At 40.8% G+C, this 16,880-nt stretch overlaps 1 protein-coding gene across 2 annotated transcripts in view; it reads right to left on the bottom strand.

Moving 5' to 3' along the window:
- TF (transferrin) overlaps positions 1 to 16,880 on the bottom strand; it is a 51,164-nt gene that overhangs the window by 17,028 nt on the left and 17,256 nt on the right. For both annotated transcript variants that reach the window (XM_078156832.1, NM_001396561.1), the window contains exons 6-13: positions 14,502 to 14,557; positions 12,966 to 13,144; positions 10,525 to 10,696; positions 7,174 to 7,325; positions 5,947 to 6,037; positions 5,350 to 5,406; positions 2,266 to 2,421; positions 115 to 262 (exon numbers count right to left, since the gene is read on the bottom strand). In XM_078156832.1, the coding sequence (XP_078012958.1) occupies positions 115 to 262; positions 2,266 to 2,421; positions 5,350 to 5,406; positions 5,947 to 6,037; positions 7,174 to 7,325; positions 10,525 to 10,696; positions 12,966 to 13,144; positions 14,502 to 14,557 (1,011 nt within the window). The remainder of the gene's footprint in view (positions 1 to 114; positions 263 to 2,265; positions 2,422 to 5,349; positions 5,407 to 5,946; positions 6,038 to 7,173; positions 7,326 to 10,524; positions 10,697 to 12,965; positions 13,145 to 14,501; positions 14,558 to 16,880) is intronic.

Below are 16,880 nucleotides of genomic sequence, written 5' to 3'. Positions count from 1 at the left end.
ATTTCTTAGAACAAAGGTATAGCTGTCTGTCTACTGACCTAGTAAAATGAACTGCCTTCAGGGAAGGAAAATAAATAACTTCATCCAAACAGTGATTTTCTCTGTGACACTTACCTGAAAGCCCCTGTGTAGCCATAATATTTCTCTTTGCTGTTGGCAGCACACTTGTTCAAACCTCCTGCCTCTGGACTGCCAACACATAAGGCACAGAGGCTAGAATTAACATCAGCACCAGGAGCACAGGATTCACTGAAGTATTTATCTGCACAGAGGAAAGACAGTTGTTCTACCAGAGTCAATATAGGACCTTTATAAGCATAAAGGGGGTGATCAGAACGTTCCTTGATCACTTTGGTGAATTTACTCCAAATCAACCTGGTTAGATTATAGCATACGAGACTTAGTTTAGAAGCAACTGAGGGATCCATCCCCATGGAATGTAGGCATGCCCAATGAGGCCTAGCAGAGATGACATGGGCATCTCTAGACGACAGTTTGCCCAAGACTCAGGAATGGACAGGATTTGAAGGAGCTGTCCGTGGTCCTGCTCTATAAGATAAGCTAAGGACCAACTTGTTTCTCTTTCTCTCTCTGTCTCTCTCTCTCTCTGTCTCTCTCTCTCCCCCCCCTCTATTTCTTTCTCTCCCCTTCTGTCTCTGCCTCTCTCTGTCTCTTTCCTCCTCCTCCTCCTTTTTCTTCTTCTTCTTCTTCTTCTTCTTCTTCTTCTTCTTCTTCTTCTTCTTCTTCTTCTTCTTCTCTCTCTCTCTCTCTCTCTCTCTCTCTCTCTCTCTCTCTCTCTCTCTGATCACAGACCAGTAAGGAGCAGAGCATACCTGCATTTTAGGAGTGGAAGAGACTCTCTATGTGTAGTTTCTTTACTCCAGGGCCCCAAGCACTTAATGACAATTTGGAGAATCCATCTCCAGACTCCTCCTTTGTACTGGCTATCCCCATACCTGGAATGCTCTCCTTCCTCCCTCTAACTCCTAACTTCCATGACTTTCTTCAAACTTCAGCTCAAATCCTTTCTGTAGGAGATCTTCCCTCACTTTCTCCCACCCTCACACTTACCCCTGTTTGTATCTTACTCTGAGATTAAATGGCCCAAGTAGCATTATCCTGGATTCTAATTTTCTAGCCAGAGAAAAGAGATTTCTTGCACAGCATCAACTTTGGGAGATGCTTCCTAAGTAAATTCAATTGCAAGACTTCCTAAATTTAAGGGTTCCTAAAATTTCAAGAATTGGAGAATTGGACCTTCTAGTTCAGGGGTCCATGGACCCCTTGGGGGTCTGGGAACTTGGATGGGAATTTATTTTCTCCAAACTTTGGTTTCCTTTGTAATTGTGTATGTTTTCATTTGATTCATTAAAATATTATTCTGATAAAGGTTCTCTCTATAGGCTTCACCAAAATGACAAAGGATTGCATGACAGAAAAAAAGGTTAACAACCTCTAGATTGGAGGGATGCAGTGTGTTTGTTGGAGAATGAAGAGACATGATATAGTTCCTAAAGCTCAGGCCTGCCTTGTGATTAAAAAGGCCTATTCCAGCTCAAAAGACAGTTAGGAAAAGAGGAAAAAAAAAGAGAAAAATTTAAAAACACATAAAAGGAAAAAAGGTGGGGGGCTGCCCTCCTCAAAAGGGAAATCTACTCCCAGTCAACTAATCATCTTGTGTTACCTGAATCCTCTCCACAAAGTACCAGTGAGCAGCCTATGCTCCATGGGAGGATGCCCCTCTGGTGTCCCCAAAGAGCAATCTCATCAGGTTAAGTGGAGAACTCATTAAACTGATCTGGAACTTTCCTGAGCATCCCCTGCTCCTTCCACCATGTTACAAACTTCTGTTTTAATCTGCACAATTGCTTCAATTAAGTGAGGGCATATGGCCATAATACCAGAATCTGAAATAAATTCAAAGTTTATAAAGAACCTTTACAAAGTCTATGAGCAATTAAGGTGTCCAGTTCAGGGAAAGGAAATAACTATCAGCTGGTGATTGAAAAACAAAACAAAGATCTGAGTCTCCTATATATAGAAAGGCAGCTTACAAACTCCCACCATCACTCAGGTTCTTTGGTGATGTATTTTCTTTCTCCAGAGGGAGGCTCTTTGTGTCTATTTTAACCTGATTTCATCTGTATAAAAATGTTTTGTGTGCGTGGGAGCAGTATGATTTTACTAAGGTCTGCATATTCTTCCCCACTCCTATTCCGACCCCTAGAATGTCCTATTCTTATTTCTCTCAGCACACTGTCTTACCAAATTCACAGGAGTTGGTTTGATTGTGTATCAGACCCATAGGAATGTTCCAACCAGCGGCTCTGTTAATTGCTGTGTGACAGGACTTTTTGCCTTGCAGTGAGCCCCACTTAAGATCAGCATCAGACTTCCTAACAACTGCCACAGCATAATAGCCTTGCAAGACACATAGAAAAGCAAATGTTAATGCAGGGGCAGGAGGAATCATTGATTTAGGCATTTCATCAGGTGCTGCTGGTTTCTGCCCACCCAAGTCTTCTCTTCACCCTGGGGGAGGCAAGAAGGTCTCCCCCAACTCCCACTTTTCATAGTCTCACTTTCTCCCTTTTCAGATGAAGAAAAACTGAGGATCACAGAATTCAATTGATTTGCCTAAGGTCGCACAGCCCTTAGGCTCAGTGTAAAGGAACACTTCCCTATAGTTAGAAGTATGTATAGATGGAATGGGCCACATAGGAGGTAGCTGATTCTCCCTCCAGGGAAATCTTCCAGCAAGAAATGAATGACTCCTTGTTGAGTAAGTTGTAGGTGATTCTCGCTCAGATAATAAACAGATTGTTCTTCAGGCAGGCCTTTCCCCCCCTATTTTAAATATTATTATATTATAATATAATCTATTATATCATATTATATTTATATTAGTTTATATTTTATTTTTATATTTTTTATTTTTTGTATTGTTTATATTGTCACTCAATTTAGGCTTTCAAAATCTTATTTTGTGGCCTTCACATTTTTAAACACATGGAACAAAAGTAATCATCTATTTTTCTTCTTAAGTTACTACACGCTTAAGGTATTCATAGGTTTCTCCTGCTGTAGCTCTTTGCTAATAGAATCTTTACTAAACTGCCGCTGAGCTCCACGATGTGTGCAGTCTTACTCCAGCAGTAGATGGAGCTCACTATGGGCACCTGACAATTTTCAAACACTTTTGGAGCTATTTGGAGTTGGTATAAAATTGTTAAAATGAGGAAATTCAGCTTGATGATCTCAAACATCCCTTCCAGCTCTAACGTTCTAGTACTTTTTACCTCTTTCTTGCTTGAAATATCCCAATAGCTTCCCATTCAAGTCTCTCCCCTTCTTTGATCCATGTTTTGGGAGGTTAAGTGACTTGCCCAGGGTCACACAGCTAGTAAGTGTCTGAGGCCGGATTTGAACTTGGGTCCTCCTGACTCCAGGGCTACTTGCTCTATCCACTGCACCACCTGGCTGCCCCAATCCATTTTCTTACAGTTGCCAAAGTGATTTTCCTAAAGCATAGGTCTTCTCACATCACTCAATAAACCTCAGTGACTCTCTATACCTCTGATGTTAAATACAAACTACTCTGACCATGTCATTCCTCTACTTGATAAACTGGCATTACCTTCAGGATTAAATATTAAAATCTTCTGTTTGGTGTTCAAAGACCTTCATAACCTGCTTTCCTCCCCCACTTCTTTCCAGTCTTCTCACAACTTATATCCCTCCCCCACAACATTCTCTGAGATCCAGTGACCCCAGCCCCAAACAAGATACTCCGTCTTCTGACTCTGGTCATTTTCACTGTCTCCCATACCTAGAATGCTCTTCCTCCTCATCTCTGCCTTCTCTCTACCCTGGCTTCCTTCAAATGCCAGCTAAAAGCCCACCTTCTCCAAGATGCCTTCCTTGATTCCCCCTTAATTCTAGTGTCTCTCCTCTTGTTAATTATTACCCATTTATCCTCTATATACCTTGTTTGTACATAATTGTTTGCATGTTGTCTTTCCCCACTGCCCTCCTTAGACTATGTTGTTCTTGAGAGCAGCAATTGTATTTTTCCTTTCTTTGTATGCACAGTGCTCAGTTCATTGCTTGGCACGTAGTAGGTGCTTTCTGTGTTTTCTTTTCAGTTTCAAGTCTTGAAATTGCCTCAATCTCTTGTTTAGTTAAAAGTACATCTCTTACCCATGGCTGTAAGAGGCATATGATCTGTTTGTTGTCTAATTGCTTTATAATATGATCTTTAATGTTAAGGTCACATATTAATATAGCATTACATTTATATAGCACCTACTATGGGCCAGACCCTGGGTCAAGTGCCTTACAATTATTATCTCATTTGATCTTCATAACAACCCTGAAAAGCAGGTGCTAATATTATCTTTATTTTACAACTGAGGAAACTGAGGCAAATAGAGGTTGACTTGCCAAGGGTCACATAGCTGATAAGTGTCTGAGGTCAGATTTGAACTCAGGTCTTCCTGACTCCAGGTTCAGCACTCTATCCAAAGTGCTCAATAAAAGTTTATTCATTGTTCTGAATTTGAGGCTCTTCACAATATGATTCCAATCTATCCTTCTAGCCTTTTTACATAATATTTCCCTTCACACGCTGCCCAACCCAGCCAAAATGGCAGTCTTACTATTCTTCACATGTGACATTCTGCCTCCCATGTTGCCCGAGCCTGGAATGCCCTCCCTCCTCACCTTTACTTCTTAGAGTCGTTTGTTTTCTTCAAAGCTCAGCTCAAGCATAGCCTTCTAAATGAGGCCTTTCCTGATCCCCCCATCTGATAGTGCCATCTCTCAAATTATTCTTTATTTATTTTTGTGTCTATTTTCTATTAGAGGCAGCTGGCTGAAGAACCAGGAAGACCTGGGTCCAAATGCTGCCTTTGACACATACTAACTAGATGACCCTGGGCAAATTACATCACTCTCAGTACTGTAGGGCAGGGCTTCTTAAACTTTTTTCCACTTGCACCTCCTTCAGCGGCTCTTAAACTGTGAATCATGATCCACAAATCGATTTGTTCTGTGAAGTTTGGTTTCAGTCTAAGGGCTGCACTTGAGGACCTAGCAGGCCACATGTGGCCTTGAGGCTACAGGTTCCCCACCCTTGAGCTAGGCTAATAATTCGTAGTCCCTTGCTTGGTGCTATGCCATATCTACAAACTGACAGCCACCAAAGCGGTCACCTAATAACCCTTGTGCATTTTCACAGCTGAACCTGGCTTTCTACAGATTCACCAAATTGGATTTCTTTGCAACTCTTTTTTCCCCTCAAGGATTACAAATTTCCATACACTATCTGAGTTACCAATTTAGACCCACCTTCGATTGGTTTAATGGAGCAAAGAGGCCCTCGCCCATAACTGGAATCCTTAGTCTCTGAAAGTACAAGGATAAAGGAGATGTCATCTTTCATTAGTATTTACTGAGTTGAGTATCTGGCATCTTTAATAACTGTTTAATGTCATACTCCTTTCATTTTCCACAGTTTAACATAAAGTGAATTATAAAAAGAATCTGATTGAATTCAGCCAATTTTCATTTAGTTATTATCTGATTATGCACCTTGTGGATAACTCTTTTCTTTTTCTTCTTTTCTATCTGTTTTCTTCCTTGTGTCCATTCTATTACTTGTTAGGCCCTCCCTCCCTTGGAGAATGGTCAGGGGCAGAGGGAAGAGCTGAAACTTGCTCCTTGGCACGATGAAGAAATTTAAAATAAATGACTAAACTAAGATGTTTTCATGATCATTGAACTTCAAGTTACTTATGCTTCTCATGATTATTGACCATTCTGTTATCCCTGCCATCCCTACATTTCAAATCTGCTTAAACAGGCCAATAAAATCTATGTGTGGAATATAATTTCTCCAGGAACCAGGTGGAGTCAGTTACCAAGGGAAGGTCTCATTCAACTTACTGTAATTCTCTGCCAGGACAACCTCTAGACCACATTTGCCAGCAATGTAGATAAATCCTCCATCCAAGCTCATGGCATCAGCTTCCCCTTTCTAAATGGCAAAGTAAATAATTAGAGGGATGAATGGATGGAATTAGCATTTATTAAGTACATACCCTGTGCAAAGCCCCTTACAGATATTATATCATTTGATCATTAGCAAAGTGACTGGGTTGTTTCCTGTCCCATATTCCTTGTAGCCCTCCCCTCTATCAGGACAGCTTCATCGTATACAAGGTGACTATGCTGGCAAATGAAGGCCCAGGACTAGGTTTTCTGCCAGACACTAGTCAGAGGATCAGCCACATGAAATAGACAGACATAGAAAAATAATAATAGTATTAATAATAACTACTATCCGTACACATATACTCATTTACAAAGCATTCCTATGCAGGTCCACTCTTCACAATGAGTTTTTTAATTTGTGAGAAAGTGAGTTCAAGGCTTATGGGAAGAATATTGTTATTGTTATTACACTGCAATTTAATTAAATGCCTTTGAGACAAGTGGCACAATGGTAGAATACGGGGCTTGCAGTCAGGAAGACCTGAGTTTAATTGAGGTCCTAGCCACTTCCTAGCTGAGTGACCCTGGCCAAGTCACTTAACTGCTCTTTGCCTCAGTTTCCTCAACTGAAAATGGGGATCATAATAGCCCTACCTTGTAGGGTTGTTGTGAAGATCAAATGAGATATTTGTAAAATAGCAGAGTGCCTGGCACATAGGAAACACTTAATAAATGCTTGTTCCTCTCCCCCAAATCCTTTTGTTATGAACTAAGGAGTGTGTATGGTAAAAGTAAACATAGTGGTAGGTATTTGGAGCCAGATTTTTGGAGAGGACTGACTCACAAGATAGCTGTAGAGGGGCCCAGAGTGATAGGGAAGCATGGAGTTACATATTCAACTAATTCCAAGTCAGGATCATATGACCATAGAGTTAGAGCTTAAAGGTCATCAGGTTTAACTCCTTTAGTTTATAGATGAGGAAACTGAGGCCCAGAAACATTAAACGACTTGCTGAAGTCCACACAAGTGGCAAGAGGCAGAGTTAGGATTCCAAGCCAACTCCTCTCACTCCAAATACCATCCCGCCAAATAAGTAGTAGAACTAGGATTCAGATCCAAGTTCTTTGTCCTTTAGAACCCAAGAATGATGATGCAATGTCAATATGTTGGCTCTGTACCATAATCTTGTCGATGCACTCTTCTGTGGTTTCTGCCACAACACATTTAATGGCTAAACCACTGACTGTACTCCATTCAAAGCACTTTGACTCTTCATCTTTGCTCACTGCACACCACATCACTTTGTTGGATAAAGAGGGAGAAGTCTTGGCTAGGACAAAAGCAAGAAGGAGAGATCAGAGTTTGGTTTTTTGTTTGTTCCTTAAGTCAGTAAGAGGAAGAGGGGTTGTGCTAATACTTATGTTGAGACTTGTCAGCTTTGTTGCTATCCAATAATAGCAGCTGTTTTTTTTCTTTAACAGTGACACATCCTGAGTACTTTATATCCTCAACTAATTTCCTTCCACTCATTCCCCATTTGTCACTTAACACACATTATTTTGCACCTACTATGTGCCAGGCATTATATTAATCACTGGGGATACAAAAAAAAAAGGGAAAAATAGTTACAACCCTCAAGGAATTCAATTCTAATGGAGAGGATGACATGTAAAGAACTAGGTACGTCCAAGATATATACAAACAGGAATGTGCTGGTAAACACTTGTTTAACAACTGGGTCTCAAAAAAAGGTATGAAGTTCAAAATAAGTTTAATATGCATTGTCAAAATTTTGTCATTTTATTATCAATATCTTTCTCCCTCTTTTCAGTCTAGATAATCAACAACACAAAATATCAAGATGTGATTTGTGGCCTTTGCTGATTTCTGAGGTGTAAATGCTCACATTGCAAATTTAACAATCAGTTCTCCTGAGCTGGTTTGACCTGGCTCCAGCACACCTTTGTGTAGATGGATGGTAACCTGAGAGGGGAAGGGGAAGCAGCTAGGGAGACCAGAAACGGTCTCCTTGCAGAACGTGACATCTGAGTCAAGTCTTGAAAGAAGCCAGGGAAACGAAACAGAGATGAGGAGATAGAGATTTCTAGGCATGGGGGACAGAGAGTAAAAAGGCACCCTGGTGGAAAGACTCCACGGGCCTACTTGTCCACATCTAGAAAACAAAAGGGTTGGACCAGATTCTCTCTGTCTCTTCTCTCTTTGTCTCTGTCTCTCTATCTCTCCCCTCATCTGTAAAATGAAGGGGTTGAAGCAGATAATGTGTATCCTATGACCTACATTCAAATATTAACTCTGTTACTTAATATATGTAGGACCCTGGGCAAGTCACTCAAACTGCCTGGACATCAGTTTCCTCATCTATAAAAGGGGAGGTTGTATGAGATAACTTCTGAAATCCCTTCAAAGTCTAAGACAATGAACCCCTGGATTTATATCTAATTTTACTAGCTTACTAACTAATAAATGTCACTATCTGGATCAGAAAGCCCAGATGTTTACTATGGACACAATGCCAGTGTTAATTCAATATGATGTCAGCAGTCAAGCATAACTCACTGATCCCAATATCCTGATTCACCTTGACAGGGCAGATCAACAAAAGCCAAAACCATTAACAAATAACTCCATATGATTGTCTAGAAAGGAGAGCTAAAAAAGTATCCAGAAATGAATTCCTTTCCTATTTAGCAAGATTCAGCAAGAAGTAGAACAGCAATTGAGGAAGAAAGATAAAGACTAGCAAATCAGAAGATCTAGAGTTGGAAGTTCAGTCCGTCAACAAGCATTTATTAAGCACCCACTATGAGCTCATCACTGAGCATACAAAGAAAGGAAAAAGAGTCCTTGCTCTCGAGGAGTTCACAGTCTAATGGGCAACACAATTTACAAACTGTGTACAAACAAGCTATAGACAGGAAAGCTTGGAGATAATCAACAGACAAAAGGTACTAGAATTAAGGGAGATTAGGGAGGGCTTCCTTGTAGAAGGTAGGATTTTAGCTGGGACTTGAAGAAAACCTGGGAAGCCAGGAGGCAGAGATGAGGAGGGAGAGCATTCCAGGCCTGGGGGACAGCCAGGGAGAACGCCCAGAGCAGAGATGGAGTGTCTTGTTCAAGGAACAGTCAGAAGGCCAGAGTCACTGGATTAAAGAATATGTGTTGGGGAGTAAGGTGTAAGAAGGCTGGAAAGGTAAGGAAGCACTTGGAAATAATCTAGTTCAATCTCATCATTTTGCAGATGAAGAAACTGAATTGAATAATTTATCCAAGTTCACACAGGAAAAGAACAGAGTGAGGATTCAAACCCAGGTCCTCTGACTCCTAACCTAGTGCTCTCTCCTCTAGTGGGATGATACTTGGTTGACAAAAAACTTTCCAGACACTTCCAAAGTGAACCAACTGACCTAACACTGGTGTGCAATTTGGGGCAAGTCAGTTCCCCTCCCTAACCTTTCAATTTCCCCATCTAGAAATGAGTGGGGAGGAGCTCTGATAGTCTAGGATGTTGTATTTCCTCACTGGTGGCAGGTGGGAACTAGGAAAGCAGAAGAGATTTCCTGGTCTCCTAGATTGAGGGAGGAAAGTTTACAGCAAGAAATTGGAGGGGATGTTCTGAAAACTTTCTCTGAGCTTTGTCCATGGACACTGGGTGGTAGGCAGCCCGGAGGCTCAGCATGAGGTTCTTGACACGTGTGTGCCAGCATCCTACATTGGTACAAAACAGTCTAGTACAGAGCTTCTTAATCTGGGGTCTGGGGTTAGATTGCAGGAGGTCTGGAAATTTCAGTTGGAAAAAGAAAAACGTTCTTATTTTCCCTATCCTCTAGCCAAAATTTAGCATTTCCTCCAATTACGAAATTTTATTTTAAAACATTTTAAGGAAGGGTCTCTAGGTTTCACCAGTGTGCCAGAGGAGCCCACAATACAACACAGGTGAAGAAGCTGACTGTGTTTAGTGGTTCACCAGACTTAGGTGAAAAGAGAAATGTGATAAGGGAGTAACTGGGCTTGTTTTCCAATAGATCAAAGAGCTGTGAGTCAGGAGTCTGTGAAAACTTATGGGAAAGAGGTCATTTAAATTTATGGTTGTTAGCTTCCCTGGCTATTCATTTGCCAGAATTATCTATCTGTCACCTATCTATCATCTATCTAACTAACTATCTATCTTTCTTTCTTTCTTTCTTTCTCTTTCTTTCTTTCTTTCTTTCTTTCTTTCTTTCTCTCTCTCTCTCTCTTCTCTCTCTTCTCTTCTCTCTCTCTCTCTCTCTCTCTCTCTCTCTCTCTCTCTCTCTTTCTATATCTATCTATCTATCTATCTATCTATCTACTTATTTATCTATCTATTTACTCATTCATCTATTTTAGGGAAATGTTTTGGAACCCAAAGGACCATACTCCCCAAAGTATGAAGATGTCTCTCAATGCCTACAACAAAACTAGGGTTATTAGGGACTGCTCTTGTTTACACTGCCCAGCCCCCTCTGGCATGTCCCAGAGTCATTGCTTACACATTGTCAAAGTCTTCAGAGCCTTCATGTGCTTATAGCCCAGGTACTGCTCATGATCCATTTTAGGAGGGAGCCTCAGAAACCTGTTTGTTGAGTCTTTAAACAGCAGATCCTTGCCATGATGGGAACCAAAGAGTTGGAATGTCTCCGATTTGCCCTTGCCAAACCTTTCCTATTCAAGGGAAAAGAGAATCATGAGTGAAAGCAGATGACAAGGGAGGCCATAATTCAATGTTTAAAAGGACAAAAAATGAGACCACAAAAGGAGAATCCTTGGGGGAAAAGGAAAAAGGCCAAAAGATGGAAAGGAATCTTTGAATAAAATGGGTCCATAGAAGGAAATATAGATGTGACTGTAGATAGAGACTGTGGTGGATTTCCCTGTAGAAGGACTTCTCTTCTATCCATTCCCAAGACCCTTTCATGGCATCTGCGAGGTCAAAATTACTTTCAAAATAATACTAAGATGTCATTTGCTTATTAAATATTCCTCCCTTTTCCAACTACATATCGGTGTGAGGCTGGATTTTCTTTATATGATTCATTTCAGCCAAAACAACATGTCACAAAAGATTGAATCCAGAGCAGCTATGAGAATCCAACTGTCTTCTATTAAGCCAGACATTAAAGAGATTTGCAAAAATTTGTAAAACAATGCCACTCTTCTCACTAATTTTTTTGTTTTGGAAAACATATTTTTCTTTAAAATATTATTTATGTTAACATGTAATAGGTTTATTATTTTTAAATGAATTAATAAATAAATATTTCAAAAATTGGTCAGTTTAAATTTCTAATACAGTAAATATTAATAGATAATAGCCTATGAAAACATATCTTTAGGGATGGAGGCCTCCATAATTTTTAAGAATATAAAGAAGTCCTGAGACCAAAATGTTTCCAAACCACTGCTCAATGGCATAGCTTAGGCACAGCCTGGCAGGCAGGTCTAAGCTCATGAAATCCTGATCAATGAGTCAGCAATACAGGAGGTGGCCTTCATGGGCTTTAGGGTCTGTGGAGTATATACTGAAGTAATGAGATACCAATATATGGTGAATGGCATCACCTTTTGAGAGAATCACTGAATTGATCAAAGGTTGGCTCTTTTGCAACATCTGATATGCCATCTGATACTGAAAGTGAGGCTGAGGAGATACTTAGTATCCACAAAGAATGTTTTTTTCCGTGAATATGTAGGATAGAATGAAGTTTGGACAGCTATAATGCACAGAATTTGGAGGTAAGAGTGAATTTCTTGGCTTTTAAAAAAATAGTATTTTGTTTTGTCTCTTTTCACTCACACACACACACACACACACACACACACACACACACACACTCACAAACAAACCCATGCTGGCCTTGCCTTCTAATTCAGGGGTCATTGATTTGTTTCTGTTATGGTCAATGACACTCAGACCTCCAATTACATTTGAATTCTACTGATTCAGATAAAGACACTTCATACAACTGTTCTGCCTTTACCAAATATAAACTCCTTGAAGGCAGGAGCTATTTTCTTTTTGTCCTTTTGCCCAGCCCCTAAGAAAGTATATTGCAAATATTAGGTGCTTAGTAAATGTCTGCTGACAAAATCAGAAGACCTGGCTTCTAGTTCTTCTTACCCTCTCTAAACCTTGATTTTCTCATCTGTAAACTGGGTATAGTACCAGCCCTGCCAATCTCACAGGGCTATTGTGAGAATCAAAGGATAAGAATGACTTAATTTACAGAGGACTTCAAGGATATAAGGGACTGGAGAATTTTATATGTTCTGATATTATTTCCATTTTAGAGATGAAGACATCAAAGTCCTCAAAGTTGCAGTGAATTGCCCAAAGTCATTAGAAACAAAGCCAGGCTTTGCATCAAATTTGCATCAGACTTTCAAACCAGTTAGTTTTCCAATACAACATACTGCCTTAATGGCGACAGGGTGTAGTATACCTGAAAGAGTCTTATAAATTGTAAAGTGCTATATGTAAGTGATGTATGATTATTATGTAGTAATAGATTTTTGTTGTTGTTGGGGGGGTTGGAGTAGGGAGAGGTATCTTCTAGAATTAGAAAAAGTAGTTAAGAAAGGGGGGAAAAAACCATTCATTGAGCGCCTACTATGTACCTGGCACCATGCTAAGTGCTTCATATGTGTTATTTCATTTGATCCTCACAACCACCCTGGGGAGTAGGTGCTGTTATTATCCCCATTTTACAGTTGAAGAATATGAGGCAGACAGAGGCTAAGTGACTCCTCCACTGTCATACAGCTGGGAGGTCTTTGAAGCTGGATTTGAACTCAGGTCTTCCTGTCCCCAGGACCAGTGCTCTATATCCACTGTGCCATCTAGCTGCCTAAAAAGGGGCAGACAGGTCGAGAAAGAAAAATCCTTGAGAGTCCAAATAAGGAAAACTAAGCATGAAGAGAAGATGGTCCATACCTGTGCCTCAGAAAGAAGATTCCAGATCAGATCCTCCTTGTTATTCACTCTTCGGGCCACAACTGCATTAGCAGGGACCTTGCCTAGGTGACATTTCCTGTACTCATTCACTGGCCTGCTGGTATTATCCTCACAGAGTAGCTCAAATTCATCCCTTTCAGCCGCAGTTGGAAGTGTCTCTGAAAGAATCAAAAATAAAACAAAAGCAATTGAGCACAGTTCCAAGGAAAAAGCCATCCCCTTCAGTTTTCTCTAATTTAATACCTCATGGATCCTCGCCTGAGAGGTTGGGACTGACCTGAGCTAGTCAGGCCAAATTCACTGGATGCAAAACTATTAAAAACAATTACAATTCAATATAAAAAAAAAGCAGCAGATGGCAGTAGCAGCTCAGCAGAGAAACTATTGATGACCTCACCAGCCCACCAATGAGAAAACCACCCAGCAGAAGAGCCAGTGATACATAGCATCACCTCCTAGGGTAAGTATCAGTCAACAGCTCAGGAAGCAGAAAGACATTCTCCACGATGGCACAGAAACTTCTTCCCCCTAGAAACTCACTCTACCCTTGGGTTATTTCTCCTATTGGAAGTATCTGTTTCCTCTGTGGCTTCTCCCTGATTGGTTGGTTCCTCCTAGAACCTTTATTTTAAAGAGGATACTCAGGCCAACCATGGCTTCATTTCTCTCCAGGCCATAATCCTGACCACTTTCTGAGCTTTCTCCATCATGCTCCTGTGTCTGGGACATGTATGTCTTCCTACAATCCCCAACTTTTTCAGTTTCCTTTATGTATTATCTTCCCCCACTAGAATGCAAGCTCCTTAAGGGCAGGGACTATCTTTCTTTCTGCTTGTATTTGTTTCCCAGGGCTTAGCATAGTGTCTGGCACATAGTAAGTGTTTAAATATTTGTTGACTTGTTGACTTGGCTTTTTGATTTGCTCCGATTGGGATGTGATCCTTGCTGTCTATTTGCATTTCTTCTCTCACCAGTGGTATGGGAATCTGTGGGAGGGTATACCCTATGTTTGAGGGAGGAAGGAATTTTTCTACATCCTTAATATTGACTTTTTTTTTTTAGGCAATTGGGGTTAAGTGACTTGCCCAGGGTCACACAGCTAGTGTCAAGTGTTTGGTCTGAGGCCGGATTTGAACTCAGGTCCTCCTGACTTCAGGGCCAGTGCTCTATCCACTGTGCCACCTAGCTGCCCCAACACTCTGTTTAATTAAATGCCTTTGCTTTGAGTTAATATGTCCATTGTTATGGTCTGATAGAGGAAAAAAACTGGATGGGAACTCATGACCTGTGGTTTTCAATGCTACCCTAAAAAGTGCTATGAGCCTAAGTATAACTTTCAGAGGAGGAAGTCTAAGCTAAAAATAAGATCATCACAAAGAGGGTTTTTCTTTTCCCTTCCCAAGTGGGATGTAAGGAAGAACACAAGGATGGGAAACAGAGTGAGCAAGATTGAGATTGGGCAATATTCAAGACTGAACTCAGAGGTGAGTTGGGTTTCTAGATTCTGATCATTACCTAAAAGAGTTGTATGCTCCATAAAACTCACATCTCCAACACCATCCTTCAGGCACCTAAGAAAAGGGGAAGTGGAAGAATGGTTAGAGTCTAGCCATCACTAATGCATCTGACCTCTGCAGTAGTCATAGTCGTAGTCATAGAATTTCTGATTTGGTAGAGACCTTAGCTATCATCTAATTCAACCCTCCTCATTTCAAAACCGAGGCCCTGAAGAGTAAAGTGACTTTCCCAAGGTCACACAGATAGTGAATGGCAGAGCTGGTAGTCAAACCCAGGTCTCCTAATTCTAAGAGTCTTTCCACTATACCATGAGGCCATACCACACAAATCAGCACTTAATAACACACAGTAGTATTTAGATATAATATGGGAGCAAGGTGGTGCAGTGGATAAAAATGGACTTGAAATTAGGAAGATATGAGTTTGAATCCTTCTAGGGACAGTTGGCTGTGTGACCCTGCGCAAATTACATAAATTCTCTCAACCTCAGTTTCATCGTCTGTAAAATAACGGCCCTGCTTCATAGATTTGTGAGTATTAAATGAGATAACATATGTAAAAATTCTCTGTAAAAATGTTGGCTGGTTATTGTTCTTCATTCTTAAAGAGGACCAAAATGACATCAAGGAGTTAGAATCAAGGTACAGTGTCTGACTGTGGCTGATCAAACCAAGATGAGCTTGGAATGCTCTACCACGGTTGGGAAACAGATAGTCCACATGAACATTTGGGGTGAAAATGCCTCTAAACATGCGCATCTCATGTTCTTTTGAGCTACTTCAATTCTTCTTTGCTCATAGAACCCAGCGGCTTCTTTGATGTAGACATGCCATGCTGGGTGGTCCTGTGCCAGTGTCTCCCCTGTTATCCAATTGATTCCAGAGTTCTTCAGAGAGACCTTGAGAGTGTCCCTGCATCACTTCTTCTGACCACCATGTGAATGCTTGCTTGTGTGAGTTCTCCATAAAACAGTCTTTTGGGCAAGCATACATTTGGCATTTAAATAATGTGGCCAGCCCATTGGAGAGAAAGGACCTCAGTGCTGGGTACCCTGTCTTGCCAGGTGATCTTCAGAGTCTTTCTAAGACAATTCAAGTGGAAGCCATTCAGTTTCCTAGCATGTCACTGTCCAGGATTCACAGGCATGCAGCAATGAGGTCAGCACAATGGCTTTGTAGACCTTCAGTTTGGTAGTCAGTCTAATACCTCTTCTTTCCCATGCTTTCCTTCAAAACCTCCCAATCACTGACAATCCCAAACACTGTGGCAATGCATGCCTCAACCTAGTCATCAATGTGTACATCCATGAAAAGTATACTGCCAAGGGAAGTAAGTGAGCTTATCTACAGCATTCAAAACTTCTCCATTTGCTGTAACTGTTGGTTCCACATATGGATGGTGTGGTGCTGGCTGGTGGAGCATCTGTGTTTTCTTGGTGTTAATTGTTAGGCCAAACTTAGCACAAGCAGCAGAGACTCAATTCTAAGTGCTACAGAAATACTAGTTATCATTATACTATATTGTATGGTTGGCTGTTTTTTCTTGAGGGTTACTCTTGCCTTTGCCCCTGGATTATGAGCTGTTTCATTACAGAAACCATGCTTTTTATTTATTTTATTTTATTAAGGCAATTGGGGTTAAGTGACTTGCCCAGGGTCACACAGCTAGTAAGTGTCAAGTGTTTGGTCTGAGATCACATTTGAACTCAGGTCCTCCTGACTCCAGGGCCGGTGCTGTATCCACTGTGCCACCTAGCTGTCCCTCATGTTTTTTATTTCTTCTGTATTCCCAAAGTACATAACAAAGGTCAGAACATGAAGTGTGCATGCTCCCTTCTCCACTGATTACTGAAAAGACAAGACCAAAAAAAAAAAAGTAGGAAAAAATGGAATATCTAAGAACCTTGACATGGAGGGAAGGAGAGGGAATACCTGCTTATTAAGTGTCTACTATGTGTCAGGCACTATATTAAGTGCTTTACAAATATTATCTCATTTGATCCTCACAACAACTCTAGAAGGTAGATCTTATTATGATCCCCATTTTACAGTTGAGGAAACTGAGACAGACAGAAGGTAAGTGACTTTCCCAGGGTCACACAGCTAGTAAGTATCTGAGGCTGGTTTAAACTTAGGTCTTCCTGAGTCCAGGCCTAGCATGAGGGAGACCTATTTCAGGGGGCTTTTTTTCTAGGTGAGGAGCCCTTTTCCAGTATCCTAGGCATACTCTCAGCAAATGCCCAGTTACTACAGCTCATTTTCTATTCCAGAAAGTTTATTTTTTCCAATTCATCTATGAGGTAGGACTGGGGAGGAATAGAAGGAGCACACCCTAAAAAAGGTGGAGAAACCATTTAATTCCTGTGTTATCTAAAGC

This window comes from Phascolarctos cinereus, unplaced genomic scaffold, assembly GCF_003287225.1.
Source record: "Phascolarctos cinereus isolate Bilbo 61053 unplaced genomic scaffold, phaCin_HiC Scaffold_726;HRSCAF=1367, whole genome shotgun sequence".
Taxonomy (NCBI): domain Eukaryota; kingdom Metazoa; phylum Chordata; class Mammalia; order Diprotodontia; family Phascolarctidae; genus Phascolarctos; species Phascolarctos cinereus.
The sequence above is the reverse complement of the archived record's forward strand: the minus strand, read 5'-3'. Positions and strand labels throughout refer to the sequence as shown.